The following is a 23,964-nucleotide window of genomic DNA, read 5'->3' on the forward strand; positions in this document are numbered from 1 at the left end:
ATTGGGAAGAGAACTCACAACATTGCTTTTTTTAATTATTCATATAACTTTTTTATTCAGTACCTTCTTATTACTAATACTGAAAAATAACTTCACATCAACAATAGACTTAGTCTGTCACATTAGATATACACATATTCTGTTTTCAAAATTTCAAACAACTTATTTCATAACATATGTAATACATGCACAAGTAGCTTGAAAAGGACAAACTAATCAAGTTACAAAGCAGCAAACATCAGGAAAAGAAGCATAGAAATGATCAAAATAAACAAAAGAATTGGTGCGAGTGTTCTATATTTTGCGTTAGTAAACTTGTTTCGTCAATTTCTCTTATTTTTTATGAAGCATGCGAAAAGAATAACTACAATTTCTATTAGTACTTTTCTTAATCGTTGAGATTTACTCTGCTACATCACGTATGTGAGATGAAAAAAGAAATAAATAAATTTTATTATTCAATGTTCAAATATGTTTTTTTTTTAAGTCAATTGTATCCGTTCGTTTAAGGTTAGGTTAGATGGATTTGGATTGAGTTTTGTTAAGTGAAGTAACATCAGTATGGTAGATACCCCGGTGTTCTTGTAATAACTTTAAAATATAAGTTGATTGTAAAAGTATTCAATAATAATTATTTTAAATACATATTGCCGCTTGCTTTTACGTAATATATCTAAATATATTTTATTATGAGCGTAATAGAAAATAAGTATATTATTCATTTTTATGTGTTCTTACCTCTGTCCCACAAATATTCTATTTATTAAATTTCCTGGAGAGTGATTTAGCCTGTTATTGGAATTAAATATTATTTTTACTTTGTATTCCAAACTTTCTCTAGGTGCACAATATGAAGATAATCCTGTATGGTTTTCTGTGATTTAACACAACCTTCCTTACTATATGATGTAAGTATCCGGACCAATGAATTGTTTGTGTGACAACCACTCGTTCGCTAGTATATTACTAGAATTCAAATAATACTTCGAACTACAATATTTTGATGATATCCTCTGTTTAAATATGCTTGTCTTTACTTACAGATGTAAGTATGCAAATGAAATTAACTTACAAAATTGTGTAAAATCTTGACAATTTTCCTCTGCGGGAAAAATATTTTATTTTCCTCTGCGGAAAAATATTTTATTTAGTACATAATACGTTTTTATTATGTAATAAGATCAACACAATTTGCATGCAGAAAATATAATTTGTCTCCAAGCTATATGGTTAGGAAAAACTAAAAAGAAGAACATCGCTTAGTTTTCTTTTAGACTATTCTATTACAAGAACAACTAAATTCATTTTGTAATGATCATGTCACATCATAAAGATCCAAGTGAATTTTAAATCTTATACACAGTAAGTGTATTTACTTTTTAGTTGAATATTGTAGCCTTAACAAATCGAACTTTTTCATATTTTTTCTCATTTCTAAGTCACAAGAAGTTAATTATTTCTCCTACCACATTCAAGTAATAGTAATTTGAAAATTAGTTAAAGCTGAAATGACAAAATATCATAATCATGCTCTACTGTTGTTTTATACTTCTTGATAGGCTTATAACAAGACAGAGTGAAGCCTATATAATTTGCCAACTCTTTGAGAGCACAAGTTTGTAACTTAGTCGAAATACGTAATACTCTGCAGCTACTCCTTGACAATGGAGAATTCCTTGTGTTGAAATTAATATTCTACTCTACTTACTTTGCCTTTCGTTGTAGATCTTTTGTTATTGATGTTCTATTTGTATCTGACAATTGTACGCATCTACAACAAATTATTTGTATTAAAATATGTGCCTACTTTGATTGTTCGCTGCTGAGAACCGTCGTTGAGAATTTTAAAAAGACCAAGTTACCGGAACCTATATATCGATGAAATATCAGCTTGATTACAAGCAACTGTTTTCCTGGTTATGAAGTACAAAATAGATGTTTTAATAAAATATTTATGCATGTTGCTGATGGATAAGATTGTTAATATTTCTCTTTTACTTAATTGAAATTCACAAAATTCTTTTGATGTGTGTTCGAAAGAAGCATCAAAGGACAACTTCAATCAGAAAGAGAAAGTATTAAGTAGTAGCACATAACGCTTTTCTATTTTTAATATTATTTACCAAAACAAAAATGTCAAATAGAAGATACCCAGATGGAGAGTTCATAAAAGATGGAAAACATTTATAGATAAAGGAAAGTTTGATTATTCGAAATATTAATAAACAATTAAATTTCGTCTTAGACAGAATCTTTTTTGTATTGTAATAAATACAAAATAGATTTTCTCGGAAGGGAATTTAATAACTATATGACTGATAACACATAAAGAATAAGAATAAGACAGAAAACGGTATTATTTTAACGACTATTTTGGAGCCACTAAAACGAAGTATTTGTAACAACTTAGAAAGATATGTTTAGAATAATTTGACATCGAAGAAACGCCATTGAAGTGAAGTAGTTTGAAGACAGTGGCAATTTATTTCGTGCATTTTGTGTGTATGTGTGTGCAGTAATGGTGTTTAATTTCTTAGTTTATTCTTCACTCCCTCTTAAATATATTATTTCTACATTCATCACGCATAATCACACGCGCTCATATCATAAATATAATTCTCTACTTTTATATTTTAATACTATTTAGCCTAATGAAAAAAAATAGATGCAACGACAGTGATTCAGTGAGAAAACAAATTGGTGATATGTTGCAGAAATCACAAAATGGTTTAGGATAGATTTATGAAGAATGTTAAATCAAGGTTATTATCCCTCTACAGATATAGATTTAAGTTCACTCATAAATAGAAGCTCTCACTCCTTACACACAGACGAATATAGAATTCGTATGATAATTCCTTATCTTTTGATATTTGATTTATCTCATATGCTTATGTAAATATATGCATATACTTTTGCGTTGTAAAATAATTGAAACATTGCCACCTGCATAATACCTGCACAACTTGTCTAACGAGTTCAATTGATATGTGTTTGATATGTTTTCATTTCAAGGAAGGATAAGCATTATAATATCATATAGATAGAGTTTTATACACACACTCATACATATATGTATATATATATATATGTATATTTATATAACAGTGACAATAAATATCTCTTAATTTTTCATTAATATACATTGTGACACAACTTACAAGAAACTTATTGTAATATTGCCAACAACAAATTATAGATTTTTAAGGTAATTCATCATGATTTACAGTATATGTATATATATATATATATATTTCTCTTTCTCTCTCTATATATATGTTTATAGTTTCAAACAATTTGCTGGACAATCAAAAACAAAAATGATTATGTATCACGGGTACTTAGAGCATTTGTTTGAAGTCTCTTATTGGTCCGTGTAGCACTAGACTTGCTTTTTTTTTTCAAAAAATATTATAACACACAACATAACAACTATGTTTTATTTGCTTTACTATCCTTAACACCATGTAGGTATATATGAATATTTCTATCTTGGGGAAATGCATTGATTATTCTCTGGCTTTCTAGAGATCTTAAGCACTTTTTCACCATTCATATGTATCTGGGCCTTGGTATTGCCCTGGTTGTAATGCATGAAGCTTCGTGACTGGTGGACCTGGTTTAGCTAACTCTTGTTCTTTCGAGTATTGGGACAAAACCTCATTATATACCTGAAAAATGACAGTCAATTTGTGAATTAGTTTTTTTTTTTTTTTCCAACAGATTGTAACACATGTATTAAACATTAATTATAATACTTCATTTAAATTAATCAACAAGAAAGTAAAAATGTTTTCGGTTTAACTAAGAAAAAAATGTAAGTTTGATAAATTCGCGTTTCATAAATAAAACAATGTAATGTATCATAATTTTCGAACAAAGAACATTGTTAATTTATTAAGTATTCTGCCTATTTCTCTGCTGTAAGTTTAAATTCATTTAAAGCTTTCTTTCTTTTCCTTTTTTATCTTAGTTGGATGTGAAGATATTGAATAGTCGTTTCTTATACTGGAGACATTTTAGGAAAGATAATAGTTAAATGCATCTAATAATTTGAGCGAATAATCTTTTACAAGAGAAACACTTCTTCCTTCATCTTCTAATCCTTCTTTTCAATGTGAGATGAGAATGGAAATGTTTCTCCTGCAAAATTATCCGTCCATATTATTAGGTATTCCATTATCTTTCCTGAAAAGTATCCTGATTAAGAGGTCATTCTTATTCACCTTTACTCCTGACTGAAGAAGGTCTCAGTGAATGTTGAAATTTTTGAATCTAACAGGAGTGAAGTAACCAAACATGCTAAATTAAAACCGAAAGAAATCTTTCGAAAATTGGGCTACGCTGGCTGAGCAGTAAAGCACGTTTACTTTTGTAACCTGGAGTCTCTAGTTAGAATCCCAACTCATATCAAGTAACTTTGTGGCGGACAAACACCGTGTGCGTGGATTTTCTCGGAGTTCTCCCGTTTCTAAGCACTTTCTTCATTCTATCATTTCTCAGTCTTATCATCACAGTCTCCTTTAGACTACCCAGCATAACCGTAGGGCGTAAATCTGAAAGATTTCATTTTTCTTTTGAAAATTCTAAGAAAATTCGTTTTCTTGCTACATACAATTTTCACAACCGCCGTGAAATTTCTTACTAATAATTATTAGTTTTGTCTTAGGTGTAGCTACTCTTTCTAATTGGAAGCTTGAATTTTTCTCTTCCTAAAAAAGTTAACTTAAACTTAAGATGTGTTGAAAACTACTTTTCAAATAATCATAAACTTTAATATTCATCATAGCTTTCCTTTCTTGTGTATTCAAAGTGCTAGTTCCTATCCAATAGTAATTGATCTAACATTTTGTGTGGTTGTAATGAATGGCATCAATTTAAAAATATAATTTTCAATTTCTGTGCAAATTTATCTGAATTTCACTAAATAACTAATATATATTTATGAGATCGGACTTGAATGGATGTTCCACCTGAGCATTTCTATCCATTGAATCTGTCCATTTCAAAGATTTTAGAATGTCTGAGTATCAAACAACTACCAATTACGGAATAGATATTTTGTTTTTCGAAACGTTACCTTAAATTTATGACGAATAAGTTCATCTTCCATGTCGGGTGTAGGAACAGGTGAAGCTTCTCTTGTATAATGCTGTCCTTCATAGTTTGTGTAGTTATAACCGTCACCACGGAATGGATTGGTACCTCCACCTACAATACAAAGGAAAATATGGTAAGTTGACTTGTTTTCTGGAATAAGAACACAGAACAATTATCAAAATATACAGACAATGTCTCTTAAGAAAAGTTCGTCCAAATATTGGTACCATCTACTAGATCACGAAAACCTATCAAATTGTACGAGGGTAAGTCAAAAATTATCCGCAATGTAGCTATAACTTTCCTTGCATTGTTCATACTGACTTCTGTCCTCGTTTATATTATTGTTATGCTGTTGTGGTCATGCTATGAAAGTTTGATCCTAATTTCCCCATTTGTCTTCCTTTTGTTGCAGATATATTATGACCGCTCCATTAGAAGTTTGCACCAAAGAGAAACAACAAGCAGTGATCCGATTTTTGTGGTCGGAAGATGTATCAGGGGCTGCAATCCACTTCCAGACGATGTGCTATTTCATCAATTATCACTCGTCTGTCTAACAGAACCATGTCACGTGCACGTTTAGTGTTGTCATCATTTGTGGTCATAGACGGTCGTCCGGCTTCTTCGTCGTGCGTAACACTTGTGCGACCATTTTTTAATTTTTCAATCCATTCGTAGACACTCCGTTGCGGCAAGACACTGTGTCCATATTGTGCCGAAAGTCCTTGATGGATTGCGGACCCTGATACACTTTCCAACCACAAAAACTGGATCACTGCTCGTTGTTCCTCTTTGGTGCAAACTTCTAATGGAGCGAATATGATCTATCTGCAACAAAAGGAAGACAAATGGAGGAATTAGGATCAAACTTTCATAGCATGACCACAACAGCATAACAATAAAATACACGACAGAAGGCAGTATGAACAATGTATTAAAAGTTACAGTTATATTGCGGATAATTTTTCACTTATCTTCGTAGTATAATAAGAGTGCTAATGTGTAGTTCTATTGCAAATACCATGTTAAATTACGGTTCGTGACAAAGTTTTATAAACAGATGGATAGTAATTGTTGTTTGAGTTGTAACTTTTTATCAACACTGAGGTTATACAGGACGCGATCTACTATTAACGTGGACTCCGGAGCACAACCTGTGCTTGAACCCGATACAATTTTCTCCCAGGACTCGTCATGTACTAGTAACACAATAAATATTTACAGAAGCTCTTGAAACTTTAACAATGTTGTTCATTGGTAACATTTATCTTATTTAGTAAGTATCACCAGTAACAACCTCAGAATAAGAAAGTCTTCTGTAGAACCTCAGGTAAACTCATGCCATCCTCTCTCTAACACAGTGTCCATCTGGACACCTCATAGTTGTTTCATCTTCATTCTTTAATTTTTCTTCTTTTCTCCCTATTTCTTCCCCTCCCTATCTGAGCTCCTTAACAGTTATATGGTTAGCTTACGCGTCTACGGCATGAAAGACTTGTATTCGATTCCTACTGGGAGCTCATATGGTTCGAATCATCTTTAAGCTGTAAGTCCAGATCTCATATAGCTTCGGTGCAGAAATGAACGATATATCCGAATCTAACCAACCAATCCCCTCCCAATCTGAGGAAGCATTTCAGCGAAAGCATGTAGTATGTGTAATATTCTGTTGTTCCCACTTCGAAAGTTCTTTGTTCCACGAAGTAGAGAAGGAAATTTTGTCATTATTTTTTCAAAGTTTACTCTGACAAGCACGGCTGCATTTAACATTTTTGCTGCCCCCTCAAAATCAATAAATACCGCGTGATTGATTTGATTACTCACCAACAGTGGCGGCGTGAGGCAAACTGGGGCCCGGGGCCAGTGAAGTAGATCGGGGCCCCTTTTCGAACAATCGTGATTTATACACTTCTATTTTTGACATTCATTTACATAATCATTTTTCTGTTTACTCCTCCCCCCTTTCCCGTTGGTATGTGTGTTTAGATCATTTTAATTAAATATATATATATTAAACAAATGGGATGACATTCAGCATCCCTGTCTATTTTTTTTAATACTTAGAACCACCTTCAGGCTGGTGTCTAAAAATAAAACTGGATCAGGACTATCATTGCATATTGTTTTCTTTTTTATTCATTTTTAAACAAAGGACACAATAGAAAAAGGATTAGGGATACAAGTGTAACGGAAACTACAACTACGACAGAAATAACATAATCTTAAGAACAAACAAAACTTAACAATCAAGAATCCAGAATTTATTCTACACTTAGGCTATACTATCCTAGTATCAACGCGTACTGTAATTAGATGGTATAGTGGAAGTAATGCATTTAATAATACATTTAGAGACAAATTTACCTACAAAATGTAACAATGAGCTGATATTGCAAAAATTGCAAATAATAGACTAATATAACCGATGCGATTTCTAAATGTAAGCTCTATGTTTTGTAGAATTCTTTGTTCGGTTCTCTCCTTTGGTGTTTCTCCTGTGCAATTTCTCATAGGAGTCAGTTTATTTATAGTTTCTCCCTGTCTGAATTTGCGCTACATGGGTTTTATTTTATTAGATTTTTCTTCTACAATTAACCCCATTCACTTTAACATCAGGCTCCTCTCCAGTAATCATACACAATACTTAAACACTTTTTTTTTTTTTAAACCGAACTATCAGTAAATAATGGCTAAAATAGATTTCTCTCCTGCGTGTCTTCTTCATTTATCTTTCACTAGGTTTCTCTCCAGTGATAATGTATGATATATTTAGTCCCACTATTTTTGCCGAAGTATCAATGAATAGTTAAGCACTAGAATATTTCTCTCCTGCTTGTCTATTTTACTATTGTTTCCAGATTTCACACTTGTTTTATGATTATATTATTTTGTATTTAATAATTCAGTCATGTTTATATTGTCACTTATGACTATTTTCATTACCTCTTACTAACATAGTATTAGAATATAACAAAAAATCCTGAATGTATTGAATAATTGGGGATATATATCATAGATTAAATATGTAAGCACAGAATTCTACTACGGGTTATACCATCCCACTTTTCATTACCAGCTATCACCAGTCAATTGACAAATCTTAACGGTTTTTATTACTCTTTTAGTACTTTTGTATTTTTATTGCCTTTACTTGAAACATGAAACTACTTTCGACAGTAGTTCCACTATTATATTAGCCTATGTTCCACCAACATTCAGAATGATACCTTTCTTGCTTTGGTAGCAGCGAAAGTCTCAACTATATTATCAAAATTCAAAGTGGATGCTAGTTCATTTTCGATAGAAAGAATGTCCAGATTCGTGAATCTTTCTTGACTCATTGTGGAACACAAGTCATCAATTTCATTTTGCTGAAAGACCTTTCACACGATGCAACAGATACGTGCAGTGTTATCAAAATCTGAAGAGCGGTTGGCAAACTTTAGTAAATTTCAAGCTCCATTAAGATACATATTTCAGGATGGCTTGTGGGGAAAAGTCAAGTTGTTCTTTAGCTTTCTGAGCACACCTTAGTGAACGAATTATATCCTTACAATCCTGAAATAATTCTAAGCCATCCAGGTCATTCGGGTAGAACAAAGCCAAATCAGAGCAACATGTTTTTAGACTTTCCTCACTCTCATCATCTAGCTGCTGCACAAAGTTTGCCATAGAACACAGGAGTCCAAATCTCCCGTTGAGGTCATGCATCTGAGTAAAATGATCATACATTTGTTGTCTCATCTCGTCTAGAATTTCGTTGATAGAGTGTTTCACTTTGGCCTGTGCAGTCAGGGGTTCATTCTTTGCTTCTCCAGGCATGCATTTCTTTCTCCTGTGTGTATCCAGAGTTATGTTCCATGTCCTGCAACTTCCTTCAGCTGCGGATATGATTTCCTTGCCCAGCTCGTCTCTCCAGGTATCAATGGTGTCAATCAGGCTCTGTAACAATAAGAGTTTGATTCAAACTCGTATCCTGAGATTGAAGGCATTTTTGGATCCGATCAATATATGAGAGATCTGCAGACCAGAAATATAGTAAAGTGATGAAGTTAAATGACTGGATGCTTGCAAGAAGAAGACCACCATCTCCTCTAGATCAAGTGTTTCAGTCGAAGTGTCACGTAGATCTTCCAACAGATCAATTACTTCATCCAATTGACAAGAAAGTGCCTTCAAAGCTTCTGCTTTTGAACTCCATCTAGTGTCAGTTTTATGTTTCAGACCAATCTTTACGTGATTTTGCAGCACACTCCATCGCTGAGTAGATCTAGAGAAGAATACCAAAAAAGTTCCATTGCTCCAAACAAAGTGTTCGCCAGAACGTTAACGTGCGCAACATGTAAGCCACAAGGTTCAATGAATTGTTGTTACAAGGAACGAAAATGGCCAAAGGACTTATATTTTGTATCAAAGTTTGAACTCCAGAATATTGCCCCGTCATTGTAGGCTGATTTTGGCCTACATTCAACTTTTTTCTTTGATTTTCTTGGGGGTCCCAAGAAAGTGAAACGTTTACTTTATTTTTCACCTATATTCAGAGCTTTTTCCTTTAAATTTCTTTGGAAGCCTCCAAGATAATGAAACTTTTATTTTATTTATTTTTAATCTACATTCATTTTTTTCTTTAAATTTCTTTCGGGTCTCCAAGAGAGTGAGGACCGAAGCTTATAGCTTGTATAGCTTATACGGAAATCCGGCACTGATTAGCTTTATTAGGCAGATATTTCTGTTGTTTCATCCGTCATTTGGTGTAATATTGATTGACAATTAATTGCGCTTCCTTTTAGGGAAGGTGTGGATTATAAACCTTGACAGCCCTTGTACAACTCATGCTAATAAAGTTCCTTAGTAATTATTTTTTACCTAGCACCGGGGGCCCCCAGAAAATGGGGCCCGGGGCGGGGGCACCGCTCGCCCCGCCCTTACGCCGCCACTGCTCACCAATATGCTAGAAAACGTTTCCTTAGCGCTTTCTCTTAGGCGAAAGTGTCGATCACATCATCAAAATCTATGGGCTTTTTCTTAAAATATCAATTTTGCTGCAAAGAAAAAAATCCTACAAATGTACCTCAAATAAAGAACGAAAATGTGTCGATCCGTCAGAGTCAGAGTGAAGTATGAAGAAAAATCTGGTTCGAGAAAATTTGCTGCCTTTAGACATGGCGCATGTGTAAGTATGATCCTGTTGACAAGTATACCGTAGTTAAGACATAACTAACTATGAAGTATACGGAACTCGCAGTTCATCGCCACATACACCTCTGCACCAACCCAACACAGAAACGATTACTTTTATCGACATCACTGAAATCATGCTTTATACATATACCCTCCCACCTTCTTTTTGATCTATCCATTTCTTCCCAACTACATTGGTTGGATTGGAATTTAGCATCCTTTTCAGCAGCGAGGCTATATGAGACATAGACCTATAGCTTAACGAGGGATCCAAACCATAAAAGCTTCCACCAGGAATCGTACCCGACTTCCCAACTAGAATTCTATATACTCTGTGTATATTTCCCATTCGAGTGGCGTATTTCTTCCATTTTGAGTGTCTTGATCTTGCCATGCACATCATGTGGTTCAATAAAGTAAGTAGAATAAAACAAAATAAGATCTCGCTTCTCTTACAAATGAGTGATAAATTCATATTCTTTGAAACAAAAAGTACCAATATACCAAATTTCGGGATCTTATATTCCAAACTTTGAACGAAACATGTAATAAAAATTTTCTGGTAGTAATTCTGTATACCTTGCTCCACGTTTTATGCTAGTGATCAGTTCTACACATAGTAAAATCAAAGCGTGATAATACGTAGTATATAACCATTCTAATATTCCAATCAAAACATTTACGAAGGTTTCACTGAAATTGCTCGAACATTTTTAAGTCATTAATATTTAATTCTTTCATACCTAAATATCAGTTTTCATTTTACTGTTATAGTTTCGTTATAGTATTATAGTTTTATTGTTCATTTTATTGTAATTTCTGTTAACAATCTGTCTTTTTGACGCTGTAAGAATCAAAATGCCTTATACCTGGAATATTAATTGACTCGTGCAAGTGAATAACTGAATGGAGAAGCATTAATAATGCAATTCTTCTTAGGTTGAATGAAAGTATTTGAGAACAAGATCCTGAGACGAATATTCGGACCCAAAAGAAGGGGAATGGCGAATGGCGGAAACTTCATAATGAAGAACTGCATAATTTATACCATTTACCAAACATTATTAGGGTCATCAAATCTAGGAGGCTCAGGTGGGAAGGTCGTGTAGCTAGAATGGAAGAAAGTAGGAACGCTTTCAAAGTCTTAACTGGAAGTCCAATCGGAAAACGACTATTAGGAAGACCTAGGCGCAGTTGGGAGCACAATATTTAGATGGATCTCGCAGAAATAGGAATACAAAGTAGAAACTGGATCCAGTTGACTAAGGATAGAAGTCAGTGGAGAGCTTTTGTGAACGCGACATTGAACTTCCGGGTTCCATAGGCCATAAAGTTAGTTAGTTAGTTCTTCTATAGCCTACATTTTGTTCCCAGTAATTGATTAAGTTACGAACGTAGAATTTCTTGGTTCTTCATTGTAAGTGGCAAAGTTTTCAAAGTTTTTGGTATATAATTATGCTTTCCCTTCTGTATCATATTGTTTCATATAAATATTTCGTAATTATATAAAAATCATTCCTTACCTCCTCCTCCTCCAGGAATATCTAGATTGCCTCCAGTAGTCTGATAGGTAGCTCCGTATCCAGGTTGTTGCTGTGGATCTCCTAATTCATGCAACTTACTACTTGATAAGGCTCGAGGAATTGGATTGCTGGGTACACCATGTGGTGCTAGGTGGGAAGTTTCCTCGGCAACCTTGCAAAGGAAAAAAATATTATTAAAGGTTTTTCTGTATTATTTTATTCGCTATGATTTGTCGAAAAAAATAAATATTCATTTTGTTACTTTATTAATAATTTCATAGTGATATAGAGAGTATATATTACCCATGCTGGCATGCATAGAAATATCTATGAAATGAATGCTTATAGACAACTTTGTTTCTATTCTTTATCATTTGTCTTTTGATACACGCTAAGTAACTTTGTCAATGAAAGCAAGAGAAGGTTATTAAGAAAAATATAATAAATGCACTTTACGATATAATACGTTTGTATTATTTGTATATTAACATTTATTATGTTCCCCTTAAAATCTTTCTATTGCTTCATTGTTGAAGAACTTCACACGTATTAAAAACTACAAATTTCTTTGAATAAGGAATTAATAATGCTTGTTATAAGTAATAATTTGATAGATAGGTTATTCATCTCAAAACGTTTTTCTTACATTTTAATATTACAAATAATTTCTTATTTACAAACTTTCAGGAGAAATTCATCACATTGGTACCAGATATAATATATCTCGAGATATTGGCTTACGTCTGATGACTATTACGTGAACAAACGCAAATAATTATTTTTACAGTTAGCAGAGGGTGTAATTTCAACAAAAGTATGTGTTTTACTAGAGAATAGAATTTAGATCTAAATATATAAAACAAATACAAATTTATTTTTACTTTAACCTACTCATAGCGAATTTTATGTTGCTTGAGAAAATTTAAAATAAAATAACAACATTTTTAGTTCGACGTAAAATTATGTTCTTAAAATAATGCAAGATAGAATAGGAAGAATAATATCAAAAGTAAATGACCTATTAGGGTAACTTAATAGGAAAAGCTTAAAAGGAACATGCACTACAATACATTTAACATTAATTATCTGTTAGTTCACAGTGGATGTCAAACAAAAACTAATATTTATTATCTTGATATCCTTAACAAATTATTTATATGATTATTATTATTTCGTCTAGCCTATGAAGACTTTCCGAACTACCTGAAAAATAGGGAGTTTTATATGAAATGTTAAACAAATAAAGAAAATCTACGTTAAAGTGCGTGATAAATGATCCTATTTTCGATGCAAAACGGAAACGAAGGATAAGTTGCCAGAAACGGCAGATGTAGGATCTTACGTACTGTCATCTGGAAATTTATACTGTTGGTTATCTTTCAAGGGTTGTGGTACTGTATTTAATAATGCAGTCTATCTATACATACCACATTTAGTTCAAATTTACCTAATCAATGTTAAAGTTTGGGTTTTAAACTTCAGTAAAACGCAATTTAGAAAGGTTATGAATCATTTTCCCGGTACTTAGAAGAAACCTATAGAAGGTAAGTAATATTACTAAATGAAACTAATCCTTGCTTAGATCATATCAAGGTAAGAAAATTATATTTCTAAATTAAAGAAAATGCTTTCTATTTTTATGAATTGAAGTACTCGTGTGTAGTTGTACTTATTTTGGGATTTAATATATTACCTGATGAGGATCTTCAGTCGGCGGTAGATCAGATACAAATCCTGTATCTTTCCTGTAGAAATTGATGAAAATAAAACCTGCTAGCACCAGCAAACAAGTGAAGCCATAGCCTCTAAACGTCATGGCCGTACCTGAATGACAAACAATGCCCTGTTAGACAAACTAAACAGTTTATTAAAAGCTAGAAACTCTATTGCGTACATCTTACAAAATAGTGAACCCCTTACTATTAAATACACGTAACATCATATCAGAACTATATATAAATTACATGAACTGACGTAAATTATTGAGCACTTCCTATAAGGCTACAATGATTAAATTTGGCATGATTGTAGCTTTCCGGGACTAACCCACAGGAAAATTACCAAAAGTGAATATTTTTAATTTTTATGGGGTCTAAAGAGGGGATGAAGAATTTCCGTATGTTATTTAAATGGGCCTTTTTTGACCTAGAATTTCATATTTTAGGTACTTAGAATTCAAATAAAAACTTGAAATTTGGTATGCTTATACGTTTTTATTAGTACTACCTAATTAAATGAGTAAAACTAAAAGTTCCAACTTTAGAGTGGTTTTATAGGGAACTGAATACTCTTTCCCATGTAATTTCTATGGAACACCTTTTACAGCCCCAAATTATTGAGCACTTCCGGTAGGGCTACAATGATTAAATTTGGTATGATTGTAGCTTTCCGGGACAAATCGACAGGAAAATTGCCAAAAGTGAATATTTTTAATTTTTAGGGGTCTAAAGATAGGATGAAGAATTACCCCTTTTTATTTAAATGGGCCTTCTTTTTTTACTTATAATCTCATGTTTTAGATATTTAGAATTGAAATAAAAACTTGAAATTCGGTATGCTTGTACGTTTTTATTAGCGTTACCTAAGTTAATCATCAGAAATAAAAATTTCCAACCGTAGAGTGGTTTTGTGGGGAACTGAAAAATCTTTCCCGTGTTATTTATATGGGACGTCTTCTACATCCCAAAATGTTTAGGCACTTCCGGCAGGATTAGAATGATGAACTTTGGCATGATTGTAGCCTTCCAGGACTAACCGACAGGAAAATTACCAAAAGTGAATATTTTTAATTTTTTAGGGGTCTAAAGGGGGATGATGAAATTCCCATGCTATTTAAATGGGTGTTTTCTTGGGATACAAAATCTTATCTTTTAGATAGTTGAAATAGGAAACGAAACAGTAGAATTGTGGGTACAAGAGATGCGAAGCCGTAGGCTGAGCAAAGACAGTGTGTGGGGACGAAGTCCCCGGATTGGCAGATTCAGGAAATATGAAGAAAAAGTTCACGAAATCCACTGTTGATGCAAAGGCCGATAGATAAGAAATGCGAGGCCGTAGGCCGAGTAGACTCGGGGGTCTGGGGGCGGAGCCCCCAGCTAGCCAAAGGCTAGTCATAACATAAAATTGTAAATTTGAATTGAATCTTATCAGAAATGAAGTAAGAAATAGATTACGCGTTTATATGTTTATTACATACAAATAACGATTATGCTTATGACCAAAAAGCTTTTTATGAGCAATATTTATCTGTATATGAAGCTGAAAATACATTTTGTACTATTTTTGCATTTTACATTTTGTATCTCGATAACCGTTAAGCATACATACTTAGATTTTTGGCTAAACACATATCTGTAACGTTCTTTAGAATTATGTGAAGACTATTATGAAAATATTTGAAACAGCTAACTTTACTGAGTCCTTAATACTTCTGATTTTCATAGGTATACTCACTAATTTTTGTTTCATAATGCATTAGAGGTGCCAGACGTCCGTATTTTGTACGGTCAGTTTGAATTTTAAGACTTGTGTTCTTGTCCGTATCGTACTCTTATAAAAGTGACAAAATGTCCGTATTTTTGTTTTGTTTTCTTAAAACAGATTAACAAGTTACTATTTCCTTGACACTAGACAAATTACATGCTCACAGAGGAAAATAGTGGACATTTTGTGCTCTTTCATTTTACAGATACATGAAAGATTACGAAACAGACTTGTGGGTTCTCTGGAACCTGTGGTATGGCGATCTGTGGAGTGAGTTTTTGACGGTGCAGAGAGCTGTAAGTGAGGAGAAAAAAGTATCTCAGTGAAATTGGAAATATGTTATTTCGATCTATGGACAAGAAGTCTTGCCTTAAAAGCCAATCACAGATATAAACTTGAGACTCTTGAACTACCATGGATACTCCACTTCTCAACACATTTGAAAACATAGCATGTAATAACTCAAGTATCATTTAAGTTTGTAAAAACAGAAAAAGAAAAAACATTTCAGTATCATGTATGTTTAACTAACATAAGATTTTTTTTTTTAAATTTATACTGTTTAATTTATACGTTTCCAGAGTTAAGTAACATAAACAGATTATATATTTTTAAATCAATGTTAATCTTGTTATGTACAGATATACTGTAATAGGTAATTTCCTTTTAATTAAATGATTTCACTAATTATCAGAAAAATCGAAAGTGTGCGTATTTTCCTATTCAGAAATCTGGCAACCTCATTTGGAGTTACTATAAAGCATCAGTACGTAACTTTTCAAAATTCGTTGTTATAGTCGAAATTCAAAAGTTCATACCATACCATAGTTCTCTGGCAAGCACCTAACATTATTAAGATGTGCACTCATTACAATCTCATGAAATCGCACATCGCACACTACTTGCATTTCTTTAACATACGGAGCATATCCATAAGCAGTCGCTGTAGAGGTAAGCTCATCTGTAGTCGACTAAGAAACAAAATACGTATCAACATGGCACGCATATTGCAATTAACTATTTTCGACTTACCGAAGTAGTTGACAAAAATGCCTCCAATCACAGCACCACAACCTCTTCCTAGACCATGATGAATCCCTTGAAGCACTCCCTGAGCAGAACTTCGAAGATGCTGGGGTGTGTTATGGGCAATATATGAGCAACAAGCGGCCCAGACTGCAGCATGAGTAATTCCTACAGAAAAATAAAGCATAAATTTTTTAAGTTATTCACGGGAAAAGGAAATAAAAGAAAAAGGAAAAAAGAAAAATATTGGAAACAACTTAGGAAAGCTAAGCAGCTTATTTTTGACTCATACTTCGTTATGAAAGAGTGAAATGATTTTCAAGTTTTACGCCCATCATTATGCCCTGTAGCCTAAGGTAGACGGATGATTAATGAAATTGAATGATTTGAAAGAATTGGTGAAATGATAATGTGTGAGAAAATGGGAGAATCCAGAGAAATAACCCACAGATACGATTATGTCCACCACAAACTCCCAAGGGTTTAGATTGAGTCTAGGTGCCTCGTTATGATCTTCAACTTGAGTTTTTTCGATAGTGGATACATTATCTGTGATAAATCAATAAATAGCACTTAGATTCGCTTACATTCATAAATTCAAGTAACAATCAGGGTTCAAATATTTATTAGTGTTGTTGTTATTATTATTACTGTTATTATTATTACTCTACCTTGGATATTTTTGAAAAAAAAATACGTAATTTTCGAGTTGGATCTACTTTTCTTATATCTAGTACAATTAGCATAGTGCACGTTCAGAGCACAAGGTAATCAAGTCCAATTGGGAAAGTTGGGAGAAAAAGAAACATAAAGTTTGTACGGTATATTTAAGTATGGATTTTTTTTAATATTATAAAAGTTATTTACACCATCTGAACTGCATCTCTAAGGCTCTGATAATCTGAAAGATTATAAAGATGAAATGTGTCCAAACTGAACCCTCCCCCCCAAAAAAAAAAACTTGATTCCCTTGTAAACTAAGCGAGTCAAATATACAATATTATTATCAGTTTTATTTGTTTTAGAATGCATGATTGTTTAGATTTATTACTTTCAAACGACGATATATGATAGTGATCGTGGAAAAAATCGAATTCGAGATTTCAATGAATTTACTTGTTGTATGGACCCTGCAAAGAGACTTTTTGTTGTCTTTCGTCTGTCCATCCGTTTCTTGTTTGATTTCTTCCAACCTCTTAAAACAATAGTTTGCTGAAGGGTGGATATAAAAATAATTGCTATTTCTTCTGAAATGTCTCTAACGATTTTGTTTATATTTTACAAATCATATTTAATTAAAAATTCATATACTGCGAAATAAGTCATTCTTCTGGGAAATATCAAAAAGGGGTAGTTTATTCTTGAGGCTGAATTACTTTTAGGCGATTTTCTCACACGATAAAGGCGATTTTATTCATATTTGAAAAATAACTGTTCCTGTAACAACCTCACAACAATGTATAGGTATTTTTCTTTAAAATAATTCACAGAAGGTAGTCTACTGTTGAGATATTTTTTTCTGGACAATTTCCTCAAAAAGACACTGGCGATTTTGTTTGTGCACCTTAAATAAATATTTCGTTAACAAATCTAGTTCTTTTAAACAATATTCTCAAAAACTCTTCATATAATCTTGTTCATGTTTCATAAATCAAGATTTTACTAACAATCCTATTATATAAGATGATTAATTCATCTTGAAAAAAATTCACAAAAATAGTATGTTCTTAGGAATGATATTTTTCGAACAATTTTCTCAAAATATGTTCAACCAATTTTGTTCATAATTCATAAATAAAAATATTATTAGCGACTTTACAATACGAAATACTCATTTCTCCTGAAACAATACACAAAGTTAGTGTACTTTTGGAATTGAGTTTTTTTTTTTTCAGGCAATCTTCTCAGATTCCACCCAGACAATTTTATCATATTTAGTAAATAAATAATTCATTAAGAATTCTATAGAATATAGCATGTAATTTTTCGTGGAAAAATTCATAGGGGTAGTTTGCTTGCTTTAACTATTATATTTATATTTCATAAATACATATATCAATAATAACCACAGCATGACATGGTTTAATTTAAGATATAAGAGCGAGAAATTTTAGTACAGGGTCCCGTTCTTCCATTTACCTCTTATTGTTCAAATTAACCGCACATATTGTCCGTCTGTCTCATTGAATTTCTTATTCTCATCTACTGTATATAATTATTACGTTTTATATTACATCATATATTACATGTAAGAATAATAATTTCTAATATTAAATTAAATTTAAGACTGCTTAATGCTTCATAACATTTGTGATCAACTTACCTTGCATGAATTCAAATGGCAGTACCCACCAAGGATTCGTCAGCCATGATATATACAGAAATCGAATTACATTGCCTATCAACCCAAGACATAACACCTGGAAGAAGAGTGTATGATTCAGTTGTTACGTGCTATACGTAGTAACCCTCTCAAGAAACATTTTATCAATAATAATAATAATAATAATAATAATAATAATAATAATAATAATAATAATAATAATAATAATAATAATAATAATAATAATAATAATAATATAAAATATATGAAAGATATTTAATTACCTTGTTCAAAAAGAAGTGAAATAAATCGTGTAAATTAACTTTAGTTAGATATTTTAATTCGGAATAGCAGAATTATAAACAGGACTGTTCCACTGGAAAGAAAATATTCCTTTATTTTTTTCAAAATTTCAATCTTAGCTTTTATATATATATATATATATATATATATATATATATATATATATATATATATATATATATATATATATAGATATATAGATATATAGATATATATATATAGATATATATATGTGTGTGTGTGTGTGTGTGTGTGTGTGCGTGTGTGTATTAATCTTTTTCCTAATTTTCCAGTAATATTACACTCCCAATAATATTATTTTTATATGGATTTAACGTTGAAAGATTATGTTACATCCTTGCATTTATCTTTTTTCTAAAACTGGAAGTTGTAGAAATTATTTAATTATTTTAATATTAAAAAAATGAAATGAAATCTTTAAGTTTAACGTCCAACAGTTATGCCGGTTAGGCTAAAGGAGACGGTGATAATGAGAAATAAGTGGAAATGGTGGTATGAAGAAATTGGGAGGAAACGGGAGAACCCCGAGAAAACCCACGAGCACGATGTTTGTCCACCACAAAGTCCACACGGCGCGAGCTGGGATCGAACGAGGGACCCCAAGCACCGGAGGTGAACGCTCTACCACTGAACTACCGCGCCCCCCTTTTAATATTAATCCTCATCGAGCAAACACGGTAGTACCTAGTAGATAGCAAAAGAAGATTTTCTGATATGGGTTCACGATCCCAAAAATAGATCCTAATTCAGCTGCTTCTTATACAAAAAAAAAGTTCTATTTCTTCAGTATATGTACACTATACAAGGTACGCATTGATGACATGCCTAAATGGCACTGTTATAGGGGTGAAGATAAAGCTTAAGTGCTACAATATTTAGTGCCAGTAATAGGGGATAGATGGAAATTGAGAATGTTACTTCTTATAGATTGAGTTCAGGGTTAGCGTTGTGGACTCCGCTGTTTTTCTCTGAAAGGTTAAGGTGTTGGTTTCCTAGTTACGGGTGACTGTACTCAGGAGCGGATCCAGGACCGACTTCTGGGGGGGCGGTGGGTTGTCATACTACTACTTTTAAGGGCTCCAAACTTTAGAATGAGTTTTATTTATATATATAAAATAAGGAAGTCTCCTCTTCTGGGGGGGGCGATCGCCCCGATAGCCCCCCCCTGGATCCACCCCTGTCTGTACTAGAGATCAAAAATGAATGAAACTAGGAGGTCCTCAGTTTATATACCATGGAAAAGATAGTATTGAAACTTAGAAAAATAAAACTTGTGAGTCTCAAATCCGAAATCTCGAAGTGTGCAGAAAATATCAATTTGAGACAAATACGTTCTTCAGCATGATATAACTAACTAATTCTTACAGTTTATTATAATTTGTTGCATAAACAGCTTTCTATGACACGGAAGTTTCACAATGGAGACTAACAAAGTAATTTACATATGTAGACATAACGCTATTCTTTTTTGGCTTGTTTGGACGATTTAACAAACGGATAGAAAAACAAAACTAACAAGTCCATGTGCGTTAAATAAACAGAAAGATTTCGATAAAATTAAAATATTGATTTCAATTTTTACTTTCTAAGTCCACAATATTTATATAGTTTACTAGCCTTCGGCTAGCTAGGGACTTCGCTGCCCCTCATTTTCTCAGCCTACGGCCTCGCACTTCTCATACCCTTAAAATATCTCTATTCTTAAGGGATTTCGGGATATGGCTATCTTATTATAACACTTGCAACTCCCATCCATTTTCCCCGCCTTTTTTCTTCCCTTCTAAGGGAAACAGCCAAAAACGCTGAAACACGTCTTTAATTAACATGTCTCTCTACTTTTACGGGTTTTCGAGATATAGCCATGTTATTTCATTAATTAAAACCCTCGCCCATTTTCCTTCCCGCCTTTTTCTTCTCTTCTAAAGAAAACATAAAAAACGCTGAAACACACTTTAATTATTTAAAATTAAAAGTCTAGACATCAAAAGGTATTCATGCCTCTAACCTTAACGGATTTCGAGATATGACTATCTGATTTTAACAATTGAAATCCCCACTCCTTTTTCTTCTGGGTAGAGAAAATATTTTTATAAACGCTGAATTATATCTATAATTATTTTAAATGAAAAATCCAAATACCAAATTTCATGTCTCTAATCTAAACGAATTTCGAGATATGACCATCCAATTTTAACAACTGTAACATCACTCATTTTCTTCCGTTCTAGGGCAAATATCAAAAAGCGATAAAATACATATCTAATTATTTTAAGCGAGAAGTCCAATTATCGAATTTCATGTCTCTGTCCTTCAGAGATTCGGATATTTTATTATAATAATTGTAATTTCCACTCATTTTTCTTTCAAACACTTTTTTCTTTCCTTTTAGGTCAAATATTTAAAAAAAAATGCTGAAAGATGTTTCTAATTATTTTAAATGAAAAGTTCATATACCAAATTTCATGTCTTTAACATTCAGAGATTTCAAGATATGGACATTTTAAGGTAGTAATTGCCACTCCTTTTCCCTGTCGAATTTCCGTAAGTCTTTACAAAGTGGAGCTTACATCACAAATCCTATGCACTGTCCAAATTTCAAGTTTCTAGCTTTAGTGGCTTGCCCTAGGCTTTGATCAACCAATCAGACAACCAGAACTTCTTTTATATAGAGAGATTGCTGTCGAGTGTGTCAATAACACTCAATATTGGAATTATTGTTATAGTATGTAAAACATTAAAATACTTTTAGTACCATTCTATTGACAACCTATGGACATACCTAATGAAAGAGATTTAAAAAATATAATACTTTGTATGAAACAATACATATTTCTAAAAGACTTATATTTACCTTTACGTGACCGATCTGCTTGATGAGTCGAAAGCTGAAGAAGTAGGCAAAGATCTCAGAAATATGGTTAATAACAGAGGCAACACCAAACAACGTTGGAGATCCGTGGTAGCCCTGAAATTCAATGAGAAAGAGTATAAATACGTATGGCGGTGTTATAATTTATTGAATTTTAACGATTATATTTCATCTTTCAGCATGCATTTATTGTGTATTGTGTGTCATTTGTTTATTATTATATGTATTTTATTTTTCATATACGATAGAATAAATAAAATGAAATACTCAGTCATCTGATAAGATACATATCATCTAATTATTCACATGACTACATCGGAAGGAAAGTACTAAACTTCAGAATTTATTAATGTAAACAAGTGCAACACGCTAAGCAATCGAGATTAGTGTTTACATATTTTGAGCTTCCAATATATAAACGACAAAATTATTTTCTCAATAATGTTGCTTATTTTAATATTTTTATTGTAAGTTTCTTCAGGGTAGTTTTAAGGAAATTTAATTGAGATGAACCAGTAGAAGCTAGGATGGGTCAAGGTTTGTCATTTTAGGAATTTCAGTATAACATTAGATTAAAAACAATGTTACATTTCACATACGTATATTTCCTTGCTCTAAAATTTGCAAGATGAAACTTTCAGTAATATATATATATATATATATATATATATATATATATATATATATATATATATATATATATATATATATTAATAATTTCTCGCTATCTTCATATTGAAACTGATTACTATATTTTCTCAAAATATTCAAGGCGCATGAGTTTCAATACAATTTTTGTTGTATTTTATGATGGAAAGATTTTAAAGTTATTTCTCATAAAATTAAAGAAACTTAATATTAGGCTACACTTTTTATTAATGTATCGACTTTTAACTTCTCTAAATTCAAGTTATAACCCACTTAAAAAACTAAAAACTTGGCGCAATAAGTATGTCTACCGTATAAGTAATGGAAGTATCAAATTAAAAAAAAACTAGTAATGCGGAAGGCTTGAAGTGTAGCATAGCCCTTAACGAAAGAGTACTCAAATATATATTTCCGTAATTATGATATATGCATTAGTAACATGAAAAGTAGTAACAAAAACTTAAGCCACTTTAATCCGCCAAATGCAAAACTCGTCTTATCTACGTAAAGCGATTTTCCAGAAAACAAGAAAAGTTCCTTTAATACAAACAATTGATTTGGTAAATATTGTGTTTTCAGCCGTTTTTGGCAATAGGATTATAGACACCCTCACCTACTTGAACATATCAGCGAGTACGAAAGACTTATTCAATCCCACTAATATCTCACATTATTAATTTTGGATTAAGCGAGTTTTTTCTTTGATAGACACATTGAGAAAAGATCAGGATTAAGTTATTTCTAATAAAACTAATTCCAACTTAAAAATGAGATATTTTTCTTTAAAGAAAAACATTTTCCGAGTTATTCTATATGCATTTCAAAAACATTCATATTTCATTTGAAGATTCCTAGCATTTCCTCAGCTTTCTGTTCGATCTAGCTAATTTTCTCCATACGCCTCCGCCCGACATTTAAGAGCTTCTTTTTGTTTTTACAGGTTTTTTCCCCAAATACTTCTTTCGTTATTCATATTCTTAGCTTTGTTTCACGTTCTCATTTTATGCCTCTATTAGTAATACTGTTTAGATTCCGGAAACTAGTCATCTGTTATACTTTTCTCCCTCCTAATTCTATATTTAATACCGAACTGATCATTCCATTTTGTCTTTCTAACGTTCATGTTCATTCAAATTTATCGCAACTTTTTCTCAAGATTTCCATCTTACTAATTTTCTGTTAAGATTGCACAACAAGAAAAACTGAATATCATAAAGAAAGCTCGCAATCTTTTCTTAACTTCTTACCTGGAGATGCCAAAACAGGAAGGTAAAGATGAGACCAATTCCAAAACCCATGAACCAGGCAACGAAGAGGAATGTCCCACATTTGAGGTTTGCAAATTGCTTCAATACTGTTACCCACTCAGGAATTTGCCTTGTTGTTTGAGCAAACATTTTAGTCTGTAATATGAAATGTCAATATAAAGAATTAGTTCTTGAGAAAAAGATACAAATGAACTCAAAGTGTATATATATCAAGTT

The 23,964-nt window shown here is 32.3% G+C and overlaps 1 protein-coding gene across 1 annotated transcript in view; it reads right to left on the reverse strand.

Moving 5' to 3' along the window:
- Positions 1-26: 26 nt before the first annotated feature.
- The window catches only part of jef (major facilitator superfamily domain-containing protein 6 jef), a 46,377-nt gene continuing 22,439 nt past the window's right edge, over positions 27-23,964 (reverse strand). Inside the window, exons 3-10 of the mRNA XM_081736081.1 lie at positions 23,728-23,883; positions 21,815-21,928; positions 18,640-18,736; positions 16,323-16,484; positions 13,501-13,631; positions 11,808-11,979; positions 5,081-5,211; positions 27-3,671 (exon numbers count right to left, since the gene is read on the reverse strand). Coding sequence (XP_081592207.1) covers positions 3,546-3,671; positions 5,081-5,211; positions 11,808-11,979; positions 13,501-13,631; positions 16,323-16,484; positions 18,640-18,736; positions 21,815-21,928; positions 23,728-23,883 — 1,089 coding nt within the window. The 3' untranslated portion in view covers positions 27-3,545. The remainder of the gene's footprint in view (positions 3,672-5,080; positions 5,212-11,807; positions 11,980-13,500; positions 13,632-16,322; positions 16,485-18,639; positions 18,737-21,814; positions 21,929-23,727; positions 23,884-23,964) is intronic.

The sequence above is a fragment of the Thermobia domestica genome, chromosome 13 (assembly GCF_964235325.1).
Source record: "Thermobia domestica chromosome 13, izTheDome1.hap1.1, whole genome shotgun sequence".
Classification (NCBI taxonomy): Eukaryota; Metazoa; Arthropoda; class Insecta; order Zygentoma; family Lepismatidae; genus Thermobia; species Thermobia domestica.